The sequence below is a fragment of the Phyllopteryx taeniolatus genome, chromosome 9 (assembly GCF_024500385.1).
Source record: "Phyllopteryx taeniolatus isolate TA_2022b chromosome 9, UOR_Ptae_1.2, whole genome shotgun sequence".
NCBI classification, from domain to species: Eukaryota; Metazoa; Chordata; class Actinopteri; order Syngnathiformes; family Syngnathidae; genus Phyllopteryx; species Phyllopteryx taeniolatus.
Genome location: NC_084510.1, coordinates 7,077,277 through 7,097,646, shown reverse-complemented (window position 1 = coordinate 7,097,646; position 20,370 = coordinate 7,077,277). Strand labels below are relative to the sequence as shown.

Here is a 20,370-nt window from a genome sequence, read left to right as displayed (position 1 = left end):
ACCACTCACTTTAAGTTCTATTCTTGGCTTCTTATTATTTTCATCATATTGCGAACTTAGTAATATTGTATTGTGCAGCCGGGACAGAGTCTCATGTACTTCTTCGGGTTCTAAGGTCTTTATTTTGTGTTTGTCAACACTGGTACCCTAGAGTGGTTCCAAGACAAGAACAAAAAACATAAAGAAAGAAAACTTAGATAAGATTACTTCTTACACATCCCTGTTCAACAAAGTTTTTGTGCAACTTTTCAGAACATTTTGGTCACTTCCCAAATTGTACGCCATTTAGAGTGTTTGAATTTGGACGTTCCACAGTAATAATATCCTTGTTTTTCAAATAATTATGATCCCTTTTTCAACCATAGCTGTGCATCTGTGATTAATAATCAGATCACACATCAATTGCCAGAACCAGCAAAGAAATTTAGCCTGTAATAAAACTGTCATGTGCTGTGGTATAAAGACAGATGTTGCCAGTTGTGTGATAACATAATTAATCTGTCCTGTGAGGGATTCCATGAAATTATTCAAATTGTACGAGCACTATCATTTTACCAATAAAGCAATTTAAGGCAATATGCAGTGTCATAACACTGATGTTATCCTCTTTCACTGATTTTCCAATAAGCTGGGTGCAGAACCTATGCTGAGCCTCATGTTATATTGTGACAATATCAACAGAACAGGTGGAGATACCTGAGAATCCCAGAGGACTCACAGCAAGACTGAGGACAAATTATTTCAGTGATCAGGTCTATGTCAGTCAGATAATAATAAGAGGGATTCAAAATTGAGTAGGATTATCAGAGCGCCCTCCAAAAAAAAAAAAATCACTAACTGCCCATTTCCAAAATGTGTCCTAAAGTGAAGAGATGGCAAATATTGCAACACTGTATAGTTATGCTGACTGAAATTATTATTATTATATTATATACTACTACTACAAATAATTAGGCTTTACACGATCAAGATTTTTGGGGCCGATCACCGATCAGCGAGTTTAAAAAAAAACGATAACCGATCACCGATGGAGCAATGTGTTTATTTAATGACCTGTTCATTTACTGTATGTACTTGTGTACTTAATTGCTCCAAAAAGTATATTTACAATAAATAATGTACCAGTGAGGCATAGTGACAGACAGAACAAATGAATGGTCTTCTATTAGATAGCAAGAAGTACATACAGTAATTAATGTATCCACTTTTTGTGATATTTTTGTTTGCTGGTGTGCCGTGAGATTTTTCATTTGTAAAGTATGTTCCTTGGTTCCATAAAGGTTGGAAATCACTGCTCTAGTCAGGTCATGTATTTTATTCAGTCAGGTCAAACCAACATTATAACATGACATAAATAATGGGTGCTAACTCACTGTAATTAAATTACTTTATTGTAATTAAATTACTTCACCCACAACAAAACTTTCGAGCATGATTCGACAGAATCGGCATGTTTACGCACAACCGTTAGTGCTAACACAGCTTGCTAGGCTATATAACATTTTGTTGCCTGCTTGCGAGGCGTATCGTATTAAAAGTACGTAAACATACCTCAAGCAAGCCTGAAACTAACGTCCTCTCCTGAGCACCGGTGACCACCAACATACATTTTTCCCCATTTTGTTCTTATAATACAGTCGGTGCGATCCACTCTTGTTGTCGTCGCCACGGTGTATCCGGTCGCATTTGAGTTGACAAGATAAACCCCAATGATCGTAAAAAAACGGGATGCGGTGGTATCGCAATACAAAATTTTATTGCAGTTGTCTGACATTGTGCAATCGTGAAAGAACAAACTGGTCTTGTAGTCTGATCCGGGCATTACGTGTGTCCTACACCGCCGACATGTTTTTTTGGTTCTTTTTAAATAACTTTATTGGCCGTCAGATATTTACAGTACTACGTCAAAAGACACGTGACAAGGCTAAAAATAAACTTTTGGAGTCAAATATACTGCGCACGATGGCAACGCGGAGTAAATGTCTTTTGTGCAGCCGATCAATGATGTCAATGATCGGATCGGTGAATTATTACATTAAAGCCGATCAGATCGGTGTAAAGTCTACTAATAATAACAATAGGTTTTATTTATAAGTGCTTTTCAAACCACTCAAGGTCACATACAAATATAGTTTAAAGAAATCAAGCAATAGAATAAAAATAACAGAACATAAAACAATTAAAATGCCAAAAGATATGGGAAATCTTAAAGTGTACAGGCAGTCCGGAATAGGTGTGTCTTGCCTTTAGGTGTTTCTTGAGTTTGGATTTGAAGAGTGCTAATGAGTCAGTGTTTTGCAGGTCAGGTGGTAGTGTGTTCCAAAGACTGGGGTCAGACGCGCAGAAGGGACTGTGAGGTAGATGAAGGACAATGATCTGAGAGAGCAGGAGGGTATGACAACAAAATAGCGGCAAGATTATTGATGGCCTTGAAGGTGTATTGGTATTGGACGGGGAGCCAGTGGAGTTGTTGCAGGGCTGGAGTGATGTGGTGAGTGTAGGGGGTCCTTGTGATAATACGGGCGGCAGAGTTAAACTGTAGTTTTTTTAGTGACTTGTGGGGGAGACAAAACAGGAGAAATTTGCAATAATTCAAGCGGGAAGTGACGAGACTATGAACAAGGACAGTAGCAGCGTGGGGGTAAGGGATGGACAGAGGCGATTGATGTTTTGTAAGCTAAAGTATGCAGACTGGGTGATGTTGTTTATGTGTACTTGGAAGGAGAGTGTGCCGTCAAGGATGACACCCAGACTCTTAACCTCAGGAGAGTGGGTAACAGGAATTATCAGTGGACAAACTGTCAATTTTGGCTACCATGGACTTGGTACCTATGAGTAGAATATCAGTTCTATCACTATTGAGTTGTTACAAGTTGGATGAAAACCAGTGTTTGAGTTCAGTGAAGCAGTTAGTAAGGGAGGAAAAGTGGGAGAGTTAGGAGAGGTAGAGGTGGGTGTCATCCACGTAACAGTGAAAGTGTAAATTGACTATACGGAAAATATTGCCAAGAGGTAGGATGTAGGTGATAAAGAGGAGGGGGCCCAAGACACAGTCCTGGGGGACACCAGAGGAAACGGGGTCGGATGGGATTTGAATGAATTCGTTTGCACAAACTGGGTGCTGCCGGACAGGTAAGAACTGAACCACTGGAGGAACATGTGTAATGTCACTGTGGTGGAGATTGTTCAGGAGAATTGTCTAGGAAATGGTATTAAAAACTGCAGTCAGATCAAGGAGGATGAGGATAGTGAGTAGGCCAAAGTCAGCTGCCAGGAGGAGGTCATTGGGTGATCTGGTTTGGTTCTATGGAGGGGCTGGAAGGCAGAATGGAACTGTTCATAGAGATTATTGGAAGTGAGGTGGGAGTGGAGCTGAGAAGCGATGTTTTCCAAGATGTTCAGAATCAGAATCAGAATCATCTTTATTTGCCAAGTATGTCCAAACACACAAGGAATTTGTCTCCGGTAGTTGGAGCCGCTCTAGTACAACAGACAGTCAATTTACAGAACACTTTGAAGACAAAGACATTGACATTTCTCTCTGTTTTGAGAGAAATGGGAGGCTGGAGATCGGATGAAGGTGATTGAAATTATTTGGATCTGAACTGAGTTGTTTTCAGTATTGGGGTTATGGCTGCAGTTTTAAATACTGTGGGAACAACACCAGTAGAGCGAGATGAGTGGATGATGTTAGTGCTGAGGGGGACAAGGGACAGGAGGCAAACTTTTACCAAAACAGTAGGGAGGAGGTCAAATTGGCAAGTGGAGGGCTTGGAGCAACGGATGATTTCTGAAATGTCGATGGCAGAAGGTAGAGTAAAACCTAAAAGTTAGGAGACAGGTAGGAGAGGGGGAGGCAGAGAGGATGGACTAAGGCAGGAGGAAGTTGCTGGTGGATCTGTTTGTTTTTTTTGCATTTTAAAATGACAAAAGCAAATTACAGAAAAAAACCAATGAGTACAAGTGGGAGAGAATAGAGTCCACTGGGCGTGAAATATTGCCAAGCAGGGAGAATAGTGCCTTGGAGTTGCCTTCATTTTATGGATTTGGGTTGTGTAGAAGGTAGATTTGGCTGGAGAAAAACTGTCATGGTTAGGATAATGACTGTAAATGCCCTTGTGTACAGTGAATCCGGTTTTCTTATGGAGGCACTCGAGTTGAAGACCTTTAGATTTTAATTGTCAAGTAAGTGCAGCGGTGAACCAGGGTGCAGAGGTGGTGAAAGGTGCAGATCTGGTTTTAACTGGACCAAGAGTGTTGAGGAGATTATGGAAAGTATGATTGTGGTGAGTAACCAGTTCTTTGGGGGTGGAGAGAGAGTCAGTGCTGGGGAGGCTGTTGATAAGAGTGGAGTGTGTCTGGGCAAATGTTCTTGATTTGACGAAAAAGAGATGGGACGGGAGGTTGATTTTGGAAAAAAAAAAATAGGTTGGTAGAAGACGTTATTAGACAGGGAAGCAGGAGTAATCTTTAAAAAAAAGCTATTTACTTATAAAAAAGGGCAAACGAGCTAAGTCAAAAACTCAAAATACTCAATTAACAAAAGTCCCCCAAAAAACAAGATTCAAAGTAACAAACACAAGGAATAGACTCACCACGACAGGAAACGTGACATGACTCAGGGAAAGTGACTTGCGAAATCAACAATGAACTGACACAGACCATAACATATCCCACACCCCCTTAAGGGACGGATTCTAGACGTCCCTACAAACAAATCCGCCCACAACAGGGAGAGTGGAAGTGGGCCTGGAGGCGGGAAAAAGGCCAGCCCATCAGTGTCAGTTCCCTGAACGGTGATGGTGATGGTGTTGGAGATACGAGGTTTCCACCCGACGCCAGTGAATTTGATAGGCAACATGTAAAAGCACAAATGCTTTCTGGCTATACCTCTGAATTTGCATCTTACAAGAGGTAATTTCCAATAATCTATACTGAAATGCAGAAACAATAGACCATGCACATGCAATGGGTTTCTCCCTAAATGTGTGTGTGTGTGTGTGTGTACAGCCATGCATGCGTGCATGCGCAAAACTCTGAGTGTACTCTTATAGCTCTGAGTGTACTCTTATAGCTTAAGATTTATCACGGAGCCCTCGAAAGCTCGACAGGATAGCGGTCGATGACGATGGCGCTGAGAAGTGCATTTCCACCTTCTCAAGTCTCCACAGGGAATCATGTATGACTTGCATAATGCAAAAATAAAACCTGTGCTCGCTCAACTCTTTCTGCGGCCTGTTATGTGTGTCATTCTCTGTTCTCTCTCCACGTAATACTATGACCATCTTGGCCATGCAATAGAGGGAAGAAAAAAAGAAACTGACTGATTGAAATTTGAATTTGTTTATATTATTTCAGAACATTTTAAAGAAAATTGGACAATCAAGACATATGTAAACAAGCACTGAGTAGAAAATTTTTGCTTTGTTTTTGGTTAATATAATGAATGTCCAATGACATGTCAAAGAACAACTCCAACAGCATCGTTGTCCCTGAATGTCTACGGATTTAAATAGCAGAAGCATTCTGACAACACTATTTGCAGTTGCAAAATCGTCACAAAATAGACTACTGCATTAGCAAAGAGTTTCTGGACAATTGTCTACACTATGTTCACTTCCTCATGAGAGTATAACTTAACCACAGCTTCTGCAAAACAAACATGCAGATTTCGGAGGAGTAAATCTTTTGAAAGTATGCAGCACACCCAAATGGAGCAATACTAAAGAATTTCCACCTTTGGCCAGCCGCACACCAAGTGACGCAGTCAAACGCCACAGTGTACGGGGTTCTTGTGAATGGCTGACTGTAGTGTATACTTATACTTATTTATATATAAGTATAAGTATTTATATATATAAAGTCTCAGTGCCCTTTGCACAATGGTCATTGCACCGGACTATTGCGATATTAGCCATTCGAACTGAGGACTCTGCATCTTTTTGCACAATTGTTGTTTGTTGTTGTTTTTTGTCAATGTCTTTATGTCTCCAAAGTGTTCTGTAAATTGACTGTCTGTTGTACTAGAGCGGCTCCAACTACCGGAGACAAATTCCTTGTGTGTTTTGGACATACTTGGCAAATAAAGATGATTCTGATTCTGATTCTGATTCTGATTCTGATATATTTGTTTACTTATACAATTTCTTATATACTTATACTGTGTAGAAAGAAAAGTCAGGCAGAAAAGCGGATACAGTTTTTCCCCAAATTTACAAAGCACTCAGAGACTGTAACGCTTGCATCGTATCAACTGGCTTGGAACACTGCACGGGCCAAAAAGCCATACAATGAAGGAGAGTTTGTTAAAAAATGCCTCTGTGACGTTGTTGAAATCTTGTCTCCTGAAAACGACAAACTAAAACGAATGGTATCAGACATCCAACTCTCCCGCCATACTGTTGTACAGAGAATATCGGACATTAACACGGCTATTGAATCACAGTTGCACTCTGACCTTCAAGCATGTGAGTATTTTAGTGTTGCATTAGAGTTGTGACATACAAGACAAGCCTCAGTTGGCAATATTTGCACGGTCTGTGTCAAACGATTGTTTGATCAAAGAAGAACTTGATATTGTGCCATTAAAAGATAGAACCCGTGGCATAGATGTGAAAGATTAAAAAAAATGTACCGGCATTACCAGATAACTATTAACCCCTTATTGCTCAGTGACTGTTTTTTGTCAATGTCTTTATGTCTCAAAAGTGTTCTCTGTCAGTTGACTGTCTGTTGTCGTACTAGAGCAGCTCCAACTACCGGAGACAAATTTCTTGTGTGTTTTTTGGACATACTTGGCAAATAAAGATGATTCTGATTCTGAAAGAAACAATGATGGCTGCATTTGCGAAAGCAAACCTGCCCATACAAAAACTAACTGCAATAGCCACGGATGCAGCGCCAGCCATGATTGGATCTGTGAACGGACTTGTGGGGCAGTGCAAAGCTGACCAAACATTTCCAGAGTTTTGGAATTTCCACTGCATCATCCACAAGGAGCAACACATGTCTAAATCATTGAATTTGGACAACGTCATGAAACCTGTGAGGGAAATTGTCAACTACATCCGGACACATTCGCTTAACCACCGGCAATTCAAGAATCTTATCGCTGAGCTGGACCAAGGGCTTCCAGGTGATCTGCCGTTGCACTGCACTGTGAGGTGGCTGTCAAAAGGCCAGGTACTCTCGTTTCTTTCAGCTTTTGGATGCCGTGAAATTGTTTATGAAAGAGAAGGACAAGGACTATCCCGAACTCTGGGACCTCAAGTGGATTATGGATCTGGCCTTTTTGGTCGACACGCTGTGTCACTTGGACAGACTGAACCTAACCTTGCATGGTAAGTTAAAAATGCTGCCTAACCTGGTGCAAAGTGTGTTTGCATTTGTCAACAAACTGAAGCTGTTTAAGGCGCATATTCATATTTTAACGCATTTTCCCACTCTGCTAAAAGCCAGCGGGCAAGTTACCAGCGCTGCCCTGAATAAGCAAAGAGCCAGATATCCAACACTGGTTGAAAACCTGCAAGAAAGCTTTGTGGCCCGGTTCTGTGATTTACAACTTAAAAGGCCACAGATTACGTTCCTTGTCGACCTATTTAATGCTGTGATGGACTGTTTGAAAGTTCCTCTGGTCACAGATGAGGCTGCGGCTGAGTTGGAGATGATTCATCCTTGTGAAGAGGACCAACTGAAACCTGCTTTAAGGGAAGGAACCATTGAATTCTGCAAAAGTGTGCCAATGGAAAAATACCCTAATGTCAAACGGGCTGCGCTTAAGATACTTTCAATGTTTGGGTCAACATACGTCTGCGAGTCTGTGTTTTCCACCCTGAAAAACGTGAAATCAAAGCATCGATCTGTTCTGACTGACACCCATGTGAAAGAATTGCATCGAGTGGCAACAACGGAATACAAGCCAGATTTGAAGAGGATTGTTAAAGGCAAGGAATGCCAGAAGTCCCACTAAGTAACATGCATAGTAAAAGAAAAAACACTATTGAAAATTATTATGGTTTGGGGACTTGGTTGAACTGGGAGTTTGTCTGTGTGAGACAGTTCACACAAGTTATATTGTTGAAAAGACTGGCCTGTGGTCTTAGTACTGTAGGAGTTAATTTCTGTCACTATCATGTTTTTGTGTGAAATTTTAAATAAATTTGGCTTAGCAAATGTATTTGTGTGTGAGGAAGGGATTGAGTGATGTTTATGTGTGTCCATGTGTATGATGTGGCTCTTTGTGGTTGCACAGTAAAAAAATGTGGCTCTTGGTCTCTGACTGGTTGGCCACCACTGGTTTACACTATCTTCACTTGCATACACAGGGGTGCCTTGGGATACGAGTGACCCGGCTTACGTTTTTCAGGATACAAGCTGTCATTGGACGATTTCTTGCTTTGTCTTGCGAGCACAAACTTGAGATATGAGCGCTGCATGATGCCAGTGAACTCAACTCACTTCACAAAAAGCAGCAGTTTAGCAGATAGTGAAAAAAATCATCAACAAAGAGGCTTTAAGCTGTTTAATGCACAGTTGAAGTTTACTGTCAAAGTAAACAAAACCAAGAGCATTGCACATGATGTATTTAAAACAACCAAACCACTTTGGTAGCAAAAAAAAAAAAGAAAAACACTATGGACGGGCCAACGATTAGCATCGATAGTAACGGTGTTATAACCCTTTAAGCAACGGATATTTGAACATAAACGGTGGAGCAACATATGTAGACAGACAATATCAAAATACTCACAGGCATATATTCTTTACCCTCTGCAATGACCAATATTATTGCAAATGACGGGTATGCAGCGGGCCTTTAGTTCCACTATTTCTTTGAAAGACAGCTGATCTTTTCTACGCACCTTTCATTCTTATCATGCTGTATTTAAATCTAATATCATTTATAGACATGCTCGAGTTAAGCTTATGGTCTTTCCCAAGATCTGAATAGTCAAGATGAATTCCCCTGTCAAAATCAAGATGATCAAACAGATTACAATTGTTTCACCCCCGTCTTTATTAATGAGGTGTGTCTTTCATTGTTATATTGCCTAATGAGAATAAATGATATGTCACTGCCAGGTTTGTTGCGCCTACCCAGTTAAAGAAGTCTATGACAACTGTATTCGAGTATGAAAAATACATTGATCTTTTTCTTTTTCAAATAAAGTTTCAACAGCATGTTGGATGTTTTTGTGAGGTAATAGGTGTAATCGTGGGAGCGGTAACAGATTACTGTAAGACAATTTTACAAAGATTCCACTGTTATGCCCTAAAAATGAACATGGCTAGAGCATGCATCACAGATGCATGTGCATGCTTTCTAAACCTGTTCCTGGTAAGCAACCCTTTAAAGACCTCTCTCCCTTTTCCAAATTTGACCTTTCTCCTTTTCAACTTAAGAATTACTGGAATTGTATAAAAAAGGCAGAGTTTAAAATTGGAGCCTTTCCACAATAATACCAAATACTGTAATGAAAGAAAGCGAACAGTGATTGAATTGTTGTTGATTATTTATGTAAGTTGGGGATTTCTATTCGTAATACCGTGTTGCTGTTAAGAACACAACTGTGACATCCCCACCGCTCATCCATAACATGCTACCCTGTTGTTGTCTTTGCACAGTGAATCAAAGTAAATGCCTCTAGTACAGAATGAAGGAAAAAGTCAACAGGAATTAGGTTTCAGCACAACTGTTTACTCAACTGTGGCCTACAGTTATTGAAATTTTATCCATGGGTTTCTGTGACTACTGCAGTAATGAATTCAGTATGGCTATGAATTTTTCACTGACGACATACTATGATGGAAAAAAGGCCCGAGATGTAGAGCTGACAGAAAGGGGAGACGGAGCAGTTCTCAAGTGGCCTAAAGTCCAAACACTAAGACTGAAGCGTAAGACACTTTTGGACACATTAACAAAAATTTTTAGAAACACATTTTGACAATACAATACTATTTATCTGTAACATTTGTCAAATTATTGATCTTCCCAAAACATGGCGTGGATCATTTAATAACACCTTTGGGCTTTTATGGCTTCCTTATGCATAGCTGTGTCCACAAATTCGTATATTTCTCATTGTTGATGGTTTATTTTCAGCAATGATTATTTCATATTATGTAACATATACATGACTTAATTCCTCTAGAACTGGTGCATCACAAACCAGCAGCAATTATATAACAAAGTGCAGTCGTACCTTGAGATACAAGTGACCCGAATTATGAGTTTTTCGCGATACGAGCGCTCAATTGGATGATTGTTTTGACTTGCTAGCGCAAACTTGAGACTCTTAACTCGCTTCACAACAAGTGACAGTTTGGCAGATATAATGAAGGTAAGATAATCTTTATTAGTCCTACAACGGGGAGATTTTAATTTTTTTTCAGCAGCAATAGTGGAAATAAGATAATACTCAGAGCCATATATTCCTTACCCTCTGCTAAGAAGGACTTATCTGGTATATACGCAACCTACTTCTGCATTTGGCACTTCCTTCTGGCTCGTGCGACTGGTGAAGGGGACCGTGACAAAGCACCCGTAAGAACTTAAAATGTCTGTAATGTCTTTTTTTAAACACAAGACGTCACCACAGAGCAAACAAAGATGACAATGCCGATGTTTAGGCTTTGTTTGCATTTACATAAATCATATATTTGTATAAATACATGGAAAATAACTTTTGTCCAAAGACACCAGTCATAAAGAAAACAACATTTTAGCCAGCTCGGCTTCAAACTATCATGTCGTCAATCCATAGTTATACTCTTTAGCACAGCATATGCAACTAGAAGGTGCAATTCCTGGTGAAATTGCGTCTGAATGCTGCAATGCTGATTGAAATCATGCGCCCGAATGAGCTGAACACGTAGAAGTTGAAACGGTGGGAATCGGTTGAGAAATAAGGAAACTAGCGAAAAATGTAGAATTTGTCTTATTGTGGCTAAAATGCGGGTATGTTCGTGTTGTATAGTGCAGAATGTGGGTAATGTGGAAAACGTAGTACGTGGAATGGTTTGAATTGGTGAAGAAATGTGGAATCAGGGGGGAACAAGGCAGAATAGAGTGGAATGGGGGAGAATGTGGGTGTTTTAACATATTGAAATGTGGGTGTAAAATGTGGAATGTGGGGAATACAGGAATGTGTTTTGAAGAAGTTCTGAATGAGCTGAATGTTTTAAAAGTGAAAGAGAATGATGTGAAAGGATTTTGTTGAAAGTGTCATTGGGAATGAATTATTTGGGTGTAAAATGTGGGTAATGTGAAAATGTTGCGGCTTAGATGAGTAATAACAAGCGTTGCGTGAATTTTTCGCACGTCGAAGTTGGAACGGAGTGAATCAGATGTAAAATGGCGAAGGAGAAGCGTGTCAAAAAATGGGCGGAATAATAAAAATAAAGATAAGCATAAAGGTAGAATAACGTGTGAATGCTTGACCAGTATATCCGTATGTCTGTATTATACTGCCTTGAGGTGGCCAAGGCGTGCACACCAAAATGAGCAGTACAATTGAAGGAGGAAGTGTAACAAAAACAGTTCTATTTAATTATGTAATTACTTTGTATGTATTTTACTGTATAAAGTAGAATATTATAGCGTGCTACTTTTCGCATTAAAAACCACAGTCCCAAAACTGCTTGTTGTTTCTTAGGGGATGCTGGAACGGATTAATGACATTTCCATTCATTTCAATGGGGAACGATATGAATGTTTCACGTTATGAGTGTGGTTAAGGAACAAAGTAAACTTGTATCTCAAAGCACTATTGTATTAGCAGGTGACTTTCAGAAGAGGAAGCGAAAACCAACTTCACTTTGCCGTCAGATTGCTTGTGCTGTAATATTATTGAATTACAATGCTGAATTATTGCACATTTCTTCATCTAGTATTGTTGCGCGCTATGAGCAAAAGACGACGGATGTGCTGTGACAACAGTCAGCTGCATAGAGACTGTGCATCATCACCAAACAGCTCCTGACAACAGCCTCAGTTGCCCTGCCGGCGAGAGCAAGATAGCAGAAGACACACTGATCTTTTCAATGTTGTTTCCTTAAACACACTGTCGCATGCCACACATAACACTGACACCAACAGAAAGAGCCTGTCTTTCTGCCTCTAAACTGAGATGGGAGAAAATGTTTTGGGCTTCTGTGACAAGAACATTGATGCGCCACTCTGCACCTCATTGGTTAACACGTCAGAGCGTGGCATTTCCCTTCAGTGTAAGGTTTGTTTACAATGATCCAAAGAAAATGCTGTCATTCCATTGAATGTAAAAAAATAATAATAATAAAAAATTTAAAAATCAACTGTCAGCAAAATCTTTTTGCACCTACACACTTAAAATATGTCCGAACATTATTATAAATATTTTAAAAATTCAGATGCCGCATGCTACGGTAAACACATTTGCAACCAAACACAACCACACAGAGCAAGCACTTCCCCTTATTGAAATATTTAAAAAGTGCCTCAATATACATAAATAATAATAGTAATGTGTTTATGTTCAGGATGTACTTTGAAGCTGAATGAAATATTAATTGGCACTTAAAGAGGTGGCGTGGGCCTGCTGATGACAAGTTTTAATAAAGTGAAGACAGGTGTGAAAGGGGGACTGCTCTACCTGGTGCTGTTGGAGATGCACAAGATCAGCTGCAGTCACTTCCACTGATGGCGTAGCACTCTTGCGTTGTCCTTTGGAATCATTCTCCATGCTTGCGCTTCCATTTTGATTAAATGGTTCATTACTTGTTGTCTCTGTCCCAGATTCTTGCATCATGACTTAAAAACTTGCAGAGCGAAAACAGGGACAGGGAGGGCGAGAGAGAGAGAGAGAGAGAGACAAGGTCAAACAGCTGTTAAAACACAGCAATCAGGTTGTGTTACAACTCCAGGACAAAATATAAACATCTGTCATATCCTTCCTTTAGAATTTCACTTTTATTGCAGATCTCCTTGTTGGTCTTTGTTTGCCTGTATCTTGTTTGTTCTTCTTGCACTGATATGGAGTCAAACTCGGGTTTTGTTTGTGTTCTCCATCATGAAGTATAAATACGGGTGCTCTCGGGGGCCGGAATACAGGACATATCGGAGAGCAACCCAACCTGAGTTGAGTTAATGCAGAGGAGCCCAAGAAAACACTGGCCCACCAAAACAAAACACTTTCTATGGAAATGGATATATTTACTTGCACGGCTCCCAGAAGAACCACTCCTCAATGGCCTTTTAATGGGAACCAGGGCGACTATGTGAGGCGTGCCAAAAGAGCTCCATGAGAAACATCCAATGCAAGGTTGAGTGAAAACAGTTCCATTGTCAGGGGCTGTTCAATTAACACCAAAATGCAGTTTTGAATACAAATATTCCCAATGGGCTGTTGAGGAAGAATGTTGTCTTTTGAATTTAAACTGAATAGAAAGGCCAACAAATACATTTTGTCGTGTTTTAAGTAAAATCATTTTTACACACATTTTAGTTTTGATGATCCATGTCTTGTGACACTGGTGTGTAGCACCACCTGTATTTTTTAAAATCAGTCGAATGATTTACAGCTATTGTGCATTGGTGGCAAGCCTCACTGGTGCAACTCACCAAACCTCCCAATTTCAGGTTAATGAAGCTGACCAAGTCAGGCAGAAGCGAATTTACTTGCCTGATTAATTATTTATTTGAAACAGAATAATTGCCTTTAAAACACAGGGCCTCATCATGAAAGCAAGGGGAAATGGAACTAAATACAGATTTATGGGGTTGAATTCAGGGCATGTAATGGGAGGGCCAATGTACGTTAATATCTACTCAGTGGCGTCTCGAGAGATGCAGATCTAAACAAGATGCAGACATACCTCGACACCATAGGGACACACACTCAGGCTGACAGACAGAAAATTGAGGTTGACAACTTGTCACAGAGAATATGTGAAAAGCATACGTGAGATAGTAATCTCAATGTAGCATTGATAGAAAGAAATATAAACAACACTTCATTTTAGGTCATGATTTTCAGCGGCCATTGTGAGCCACAGTGAACTTAAAGGTCAGAGGACAAAGATTCTCTGGAACCCCTTTACAAACCACATCTGCCATTTCGAAGTGATTGTACAGCAGATATACAGCAGTTAAATCGATAAATATGATGCAGAATGCGCCTTCTGCTTTTTGCATCCCACGCCTTCCGATCTTCGTCTCTTTCCGGTGCTGTGACGTCACACAAGCCAAACATCCTGTTCATTCGACGTTGTGTGTTATTGTTCCATGCTGTTGTTCCCATCCTTGTATATTTGTTGTCGTATGATTTAACGATGTCACGATGGTTTATTGTGTGGCATTTGGCTGTACAAATGGTTCAGGCAGCGGCAAGATTTTTTATTTTTTTTTTGGCTTTCCAAGTGAAGAAGGAATACGTAACCAGTGGATAGTGAAAGCCACTCGACACTGTAAGAAACGTGCTCAGCTATGGGTGCCTAGCAAGCATTCCAAACCCTGTGCTGATCACTTCGAACCGGCGTGTTTTGCGAAAGCTTTGGATACACAGATGTAGTTAGGCAGAGGCTGAAAACAGCTGTGGTGCTAACTATTTTTCCTACGGCCATCGGGACCTCCACCGCCAGCAAGAGAACTAAATCTCGCAGCCGCCACGATGCAGCAGCGAGGCGGCGCAGACAAGACGCGAGCATTTCCTTGTATATACCTACGACTGTATTATGGTTACTATGCACTGGGGAGTAGTGAAAAACAGACCCACGCAGTACTTTTCAGTACTGACGTCTGTACTTTTGCCTATATGACAAGACAACAGACACGGCAAAGACTTTCTGTGCAGCGTGTTATAACTCAACTCGAGCGAGGGGCACACAATATATAAGAATACTGCATCCTATGTAAAAGCTTGTGCCGTGTCACTGAAACATATATGAATATATAATAGGTATAGTTGTGCTAAAAAAAATTGGCACCCCTGGGATGGGATTTTTTTCAAGCCATGAGTGTATAAGAAGACATGGTTTTGACATACCGTCACATGGAGCCAGTGGCCACTCTCTTTTTCTGTTGTACACCTGCTACTTGGCTGCTCAAACATGTACGCTTTGACGATGCCAAGTTCAGTTGGGTGCGCCTGTACGTCAAAATCCTCCTCCTCCACATATTCCAACACGTTGCTCGCCATTGCATACAGTGTGTAGCGCGCTGTGTTTGGCAATTGCAACGTCACTTCTGGTAGCCCTTGCGGTGGATAGAGTAACCACACCCTGGTGTCTTGAGTTTTGGGGAGGACTCAATATGCCTCATAAAAACCAAATTTTTAGCTAAACTATGGTTGAAAACTTGCTGGAAGTTACGTGCATGTATTACATAACATATAAACAATGCAAATATGAATGTTAACTGACCTCATAACGTATTTGTCATCTGACCTTTAAACAGAGTTCCAACATAAATTAAGTACAGTACGTTTCCATCTACTACAAAGCCCAAACTAGTCAAAAGAATCATCTGACACTGTGGCTTGTGCTGGTTCAGTGGTGTGTCACCCCCCCCTCAGACCTGCCCCAGCCTGGCCTACAGGCCCTGTTCTCTGGGCTGAGACTGGCCCCCCTGCCCCATTCCCCCACTGCTCTCTCTCTAGACAGATGTTGACCCAGCTAACCCCTCCAGTCTGGCATTGACTCCTTCCATAATGGGATTTTCTAAACAGGAAGTGAGCAAAAGGAATACTGTGGAATGGGACACACCGACTAACAACTCCATCTACAGGCCATTGGACACTTTTTCTCCTCCTGAGACACTGAGACACATTCACATTAAATTAAATGCCCTTCTAGAGAAACCATGTGATGACTTCAATCAGCCACACTTTAAGAGGTGGGTATTTTCCCCACCATATACAAAGAGAAAAACAATAGAACTGTTTTTGTCATCAACTGCATAAATGGGGGGAAATTAATTATTTTATAGAACATGACTGTCGTTCCATGCTAAATGAGACCTAATTACAACAGACATGCATGTTTACAAATGCATAGCATCTCCCACAGTAATCAAGAGAATGAGGCATAGGAGAGAAAGGCTACAATGATAGAAATACAGGCAATGATAGTAATACATGCCATCTCCTGGAGCTCCAGGAGCTCTGCTATATATCAGCCCTGCATTTTTCTTTATTTTATATTATATATTAATTTTAACTTATCGCAAGGGACACCCATGGTTCATGATGTTTTGTGCGCTTTCCAGATGTTCCCATTAAACTCATATGCAAAAAGCTTTGCTGTGCAGCTGTAATTATAGGTCAGGTGTCCAGATAATATAGAGTGCACTTACTGAGGTAAAGAACCTAGGAGTTCCTATTCCAAAAACAAACATACTACAGAACAGTGAAGAACGGTCATAAAACCATACTTGCAGGGTTAAAATTATGGCAAGTGATGTTTATACAGTTAACCTTTGAGCTTTTGTAAATCAAATATGCACTGTTGACGTCACTTCTACTAAAGACTTGTTGAGGGATATTTGTCTTTGAAAAATAAAAATTTAGCAAAACTCCTGGGAGAGGTGTTCTGCTTTTAACACTAGCTGTTAGCAATAACAGCTGACAAAGTATACCTGTCATGGTCTGTGTTTTGGTTTGGATTATGTTTGGTTTTGCCTCATGTTTTCCTGTGTTTTTTATGTCGTGTGCTCATTTAGTTATTGTGTCCACCTGTTCTCGTCAACCTCCTACCTCGTGACGACCAATCAGCAACCTCCAGCCACTCGTGTCTTGTCCAGGTGTTCCTCGTTGTCTCATCAATCTGTTTGTATTTAGTTCCCTGGTTTTTTTCAGTTCTTGTCGGGTCATTGTAGTCTGTCGCCTGTAGTTTCAGTAGTCATGTCTTGTTTCCAGTTTTAGGTTTGTTCAAGTGTTTCTTTGTTACTTTATCAGTTTTGGGATTTTGTTTGGTTTGCTTTTTCCATGACCCTTGTTTGCCTTTGATTTGGAATTAAATATAATTTCTACCTTGCCTCCCTGCTTCCCTGCACTTGGGTCCTCCACGTTTTGCCTTGCCTTAAAAAAAAAAAAACCGTGACAATACCATTTCAAACTCACATTTTATGTGTGTAAAAACAACAACATATCACACATAGTGGTTGTTCAACAAAGCTTCACAGACAATTGCTGTTAAAGATTACAAGTAGGGCTGGGAATCTCTGGCACTTGGACGATTCGATACATATCTAGATACACGGGTACCGTGAAACGATATATTTACAGGCGGAACGATTTTATTCACTATGGGAGCGATACGATATTTGATTCGGTGCAGAAAAATATTTTTTATACAGCTATACTGGTTGGGCCAACTCCCATGCACCCTCGAGGACCCTGCCGAGGGTGTAGAGCTGCTGCACTGTCCTACGGCCAGGACGAAAACCATACCTGAGTCTGAGATTAGACTTCCCGACGGACCCTCCTCTCCAGCACCCCTGAATAGACCTTACCAGGGAGTCTGAGGAGTGTGATCCGCCTGTAGTTGGAACACACCCTCCGGTCCCATCCATCCATCCATCAATCTATTCATTTTCTACCGCCTATCCGAGGTCGGGTCACGGGGGCAGTAGCTTTAACAGGGACACCCTCCGGTTCCTTTTTTTAAATATACCCCAGTCTGCCAATCCAGAGGCACTGTCCCCGATGTCCACACGATGTTGCAAAGGCGTGTCAACCAGGACAGCCCCACAACATCCAGAGCCTTCAAGAATTCCAGATGAATTTCATCCACCCCTGGGGCCTTGAGCTTTTTAACCACCTCGGTGACCTCAACCTCAGACATATGAGAGCCTGCCTCAGAGACCCCAGACTCTGCTTCCTCATGGGAAGGAGTGTCAGTGGTATTGAGGACGTCTTCTAAGTATTCTCCCCACCAATTCACAATGTCCTGATTCGAGGTCAGCAGCGCCCCATCCCCACTATACAGTGTTGATGGTGCACTGCTTCCCCCTCCTGAGAAACCGGATGGTGGACCAGAATTTCCTCGAAGCTGTCCAGAAGTCGTTCTCCGTGACCTCACCGAACTCCTCCCATGTCCGAGTTTTTGCCTCAGCGACCACCAAAGCTGCATTCTGTTTGGCCAGCCGGTACCCATCAGCTGCCTCAGGAGTCCCACATGCCAAAAAGGCCCGATAGGACTCCTTCATCAGCTTGACGGCATCCCTCACCGCTGGTGTTCACCAACGGGTTTGGGGATTCCCACCACGACAGGCACGACTACCTTACTGCCACAGCTACGGTCGGGCGCCTCAGCAATGGAGGCGCGAAATATAGTCCCCTCGGACTCAATGTCCCCCGCCTCCTCCGAGACGTGGGTGAAGTTTTGCTGGAGGTCGGAGTTGAAACTCCTTCTGACAGGGGATTCTGCCAGACGTTCCCAGCAGACCCTCACAATACGTTTGGGCCTGCCAGGTCGGACTGGCATCTTCCCCCACCATCGGAGCCAACTCACCACCAGGTGGTGATCACTTGACAGCTCCGCCCCTCTCTTCACCCATGTGTCCAAGACATGCATCCGCAAGTCCAATGATACGACCACAAAGTCGTTCATCGAACTACGACCTAGGGTGTCCTGGTGCCAAGTGCACGTGTGGACACCGTTATGCTTGAACATGGACAATCCGTGGTGAGCACAGAAGTCCAATAACAGAACACCACTCGGGTTCTGGTCGGGAGGTCCGTTCCTCCCAATCATGCCCTTCCAGGTCTCACTGTCATTGCCTACGTGAGCATTGAAGTCCCCCAGCAGAACGATGGAGTCCCCAGCGGGAGCTCCAGCACCCCATCTAAGGACTCCAAAAAGAGTGGGTACTCTGAACTGCTGTTTGGTGCACAGGCACAAACAATAGTCAGGACCCGTCCCTCCAACAGAAGGCGGAGGGAGGGTACCCTTTCATCCACCGGGGTGAACCCCAATGTACAGGCGCCAAGCTGGGGGGAAATAAGTATACCCACACCTGCTCGCCGCCTCTCACCGTGGGCAACTCCAGAGTGGAAGAGAGTCCAACCCCTCTCAAGAGTACTGGTACCAGACCCCATGCCATGTGTGGAGGCGAGCCCAACTATATCTTGTCAGAACTTCTCAACCTCACACACCAGCTCCTTTCCTGACAGAGAGATGACATTCCACGTCCTTAGAGAAAGTTTCTGTAACCGGGGAAAAGGTCCCCGCCTTCGGCCACCGCCCAGCTCACACTGCGCCCAACCCCTATGGCACCTCCCATAGGTGGTGAGCCCATTGGAAGGTGGACCCACGTTACCCTTTCGGGCTCTGCCCGGCTGGGCTCCATGGGTGCACCAGGCACTAATTCGAGCCCCACCTCCAGGCCTGGCTCCAGAGGGGGCCCCTGGTGACTTGCGTCCAGGCAAGGGAAACCTATGTCCATTTATTTTGTTCGTCATAGGGGTTTTTGGAGCAGTACTTTGTCTGGTCCCTCACCTAGGACCTGTTTGCCATGGGTGACCCTACCAGGGGCGTGAAGCCCCAGACAACTTAGCTCCGAGGATCATTGGAACACACAAACCCCTCCACCACGATAAGGTGACGGCTCAAGGAGGGGATCAGTTAATTGAATGATTTATTATTATTATTAAGGTTTTTTTTTTGTTTTTTTTTGTTTTTTTAAATCATCCCACTGGTTGACAAGCAGCTATGGAGGAGCACACGAACGATAGGGGCTGGATACATGAGGTCTGCGTACATATTTACTTCGCCAGCGGCTATCACCAGCTCATTCTGATTTTATTAAAAGGTACCCATTCATGTTGTCTGTTGCCACACTGGCCAAGAGCAGGGCCAATGAATTGATCGCTGTGATCACGTATTTTCCTCATGCACACAGAGATGTCTCCATGCGAGACTGTGAGTGTGCTGCATTTAAAGGGAATGAGGAGCTGAATTGATTGGACAGGAATTAAATCAGCTGTGATCACGCCCACAGCGGCACAAACGCACCTCTTTTAAATACGCTGGGGTACATTGGTCCACAAAATTACCAAAACTGGGTCTAACCCACTGCCACACAATTAATGAAGGGGTTGCTTGCAAGAAGTGCAATTTGCTATAAAACTTTTGAATTCACAATATTTTCTATTCACTATTTCCCAAAGTATAAAAAGAGAGTGGAAAACACATTCCTAAGACCTTAAGAAGAGCCTGATATGATTACCGATCATAATATCTAGCGGCAAGCCCTTGTTCACACTGCTAGTCCTAAATCCGATTTTGTCATATCCATCTATATTTTAATCAAGTCTGAAAACAAAACTCAAATGAAATATGATTGTTACAGGTCTTTTGAACATACTCTGGCCTCTCAACTCAGATATCAGTTTT

General features: G+C 42.1%; 1 protein-coding gene across 15 annotated transcripts in view; it reads right to left on the bottom strand.

Moving 5' to 3' along the window:
• foxp1b (forkhead box P1b) overlaps positions 1-20,370 on the bottom strand; it is a 241,910-nt gene that overhangs the window by 99,314 nt on the left and 122,226 nt on the right. For all 15 annotated transcript variants that reach the window (XR_009790041.1, XM_061783862.1, XM_061783858.1 and 12 more), the window contains one exon: positions 12,630-12,795. Coding sequence is in view for 14 of the 15 variants with exons in the window: in XM_061783862.1 (XP_061639846.1) it covers positions 12,630-12,785 (156 nt within the window). In the remaining variant the exon portion in view is untranslated. The remainder of the gene's footprint in view (positions 1-12,629; positions 12,796-20,370) is intronic.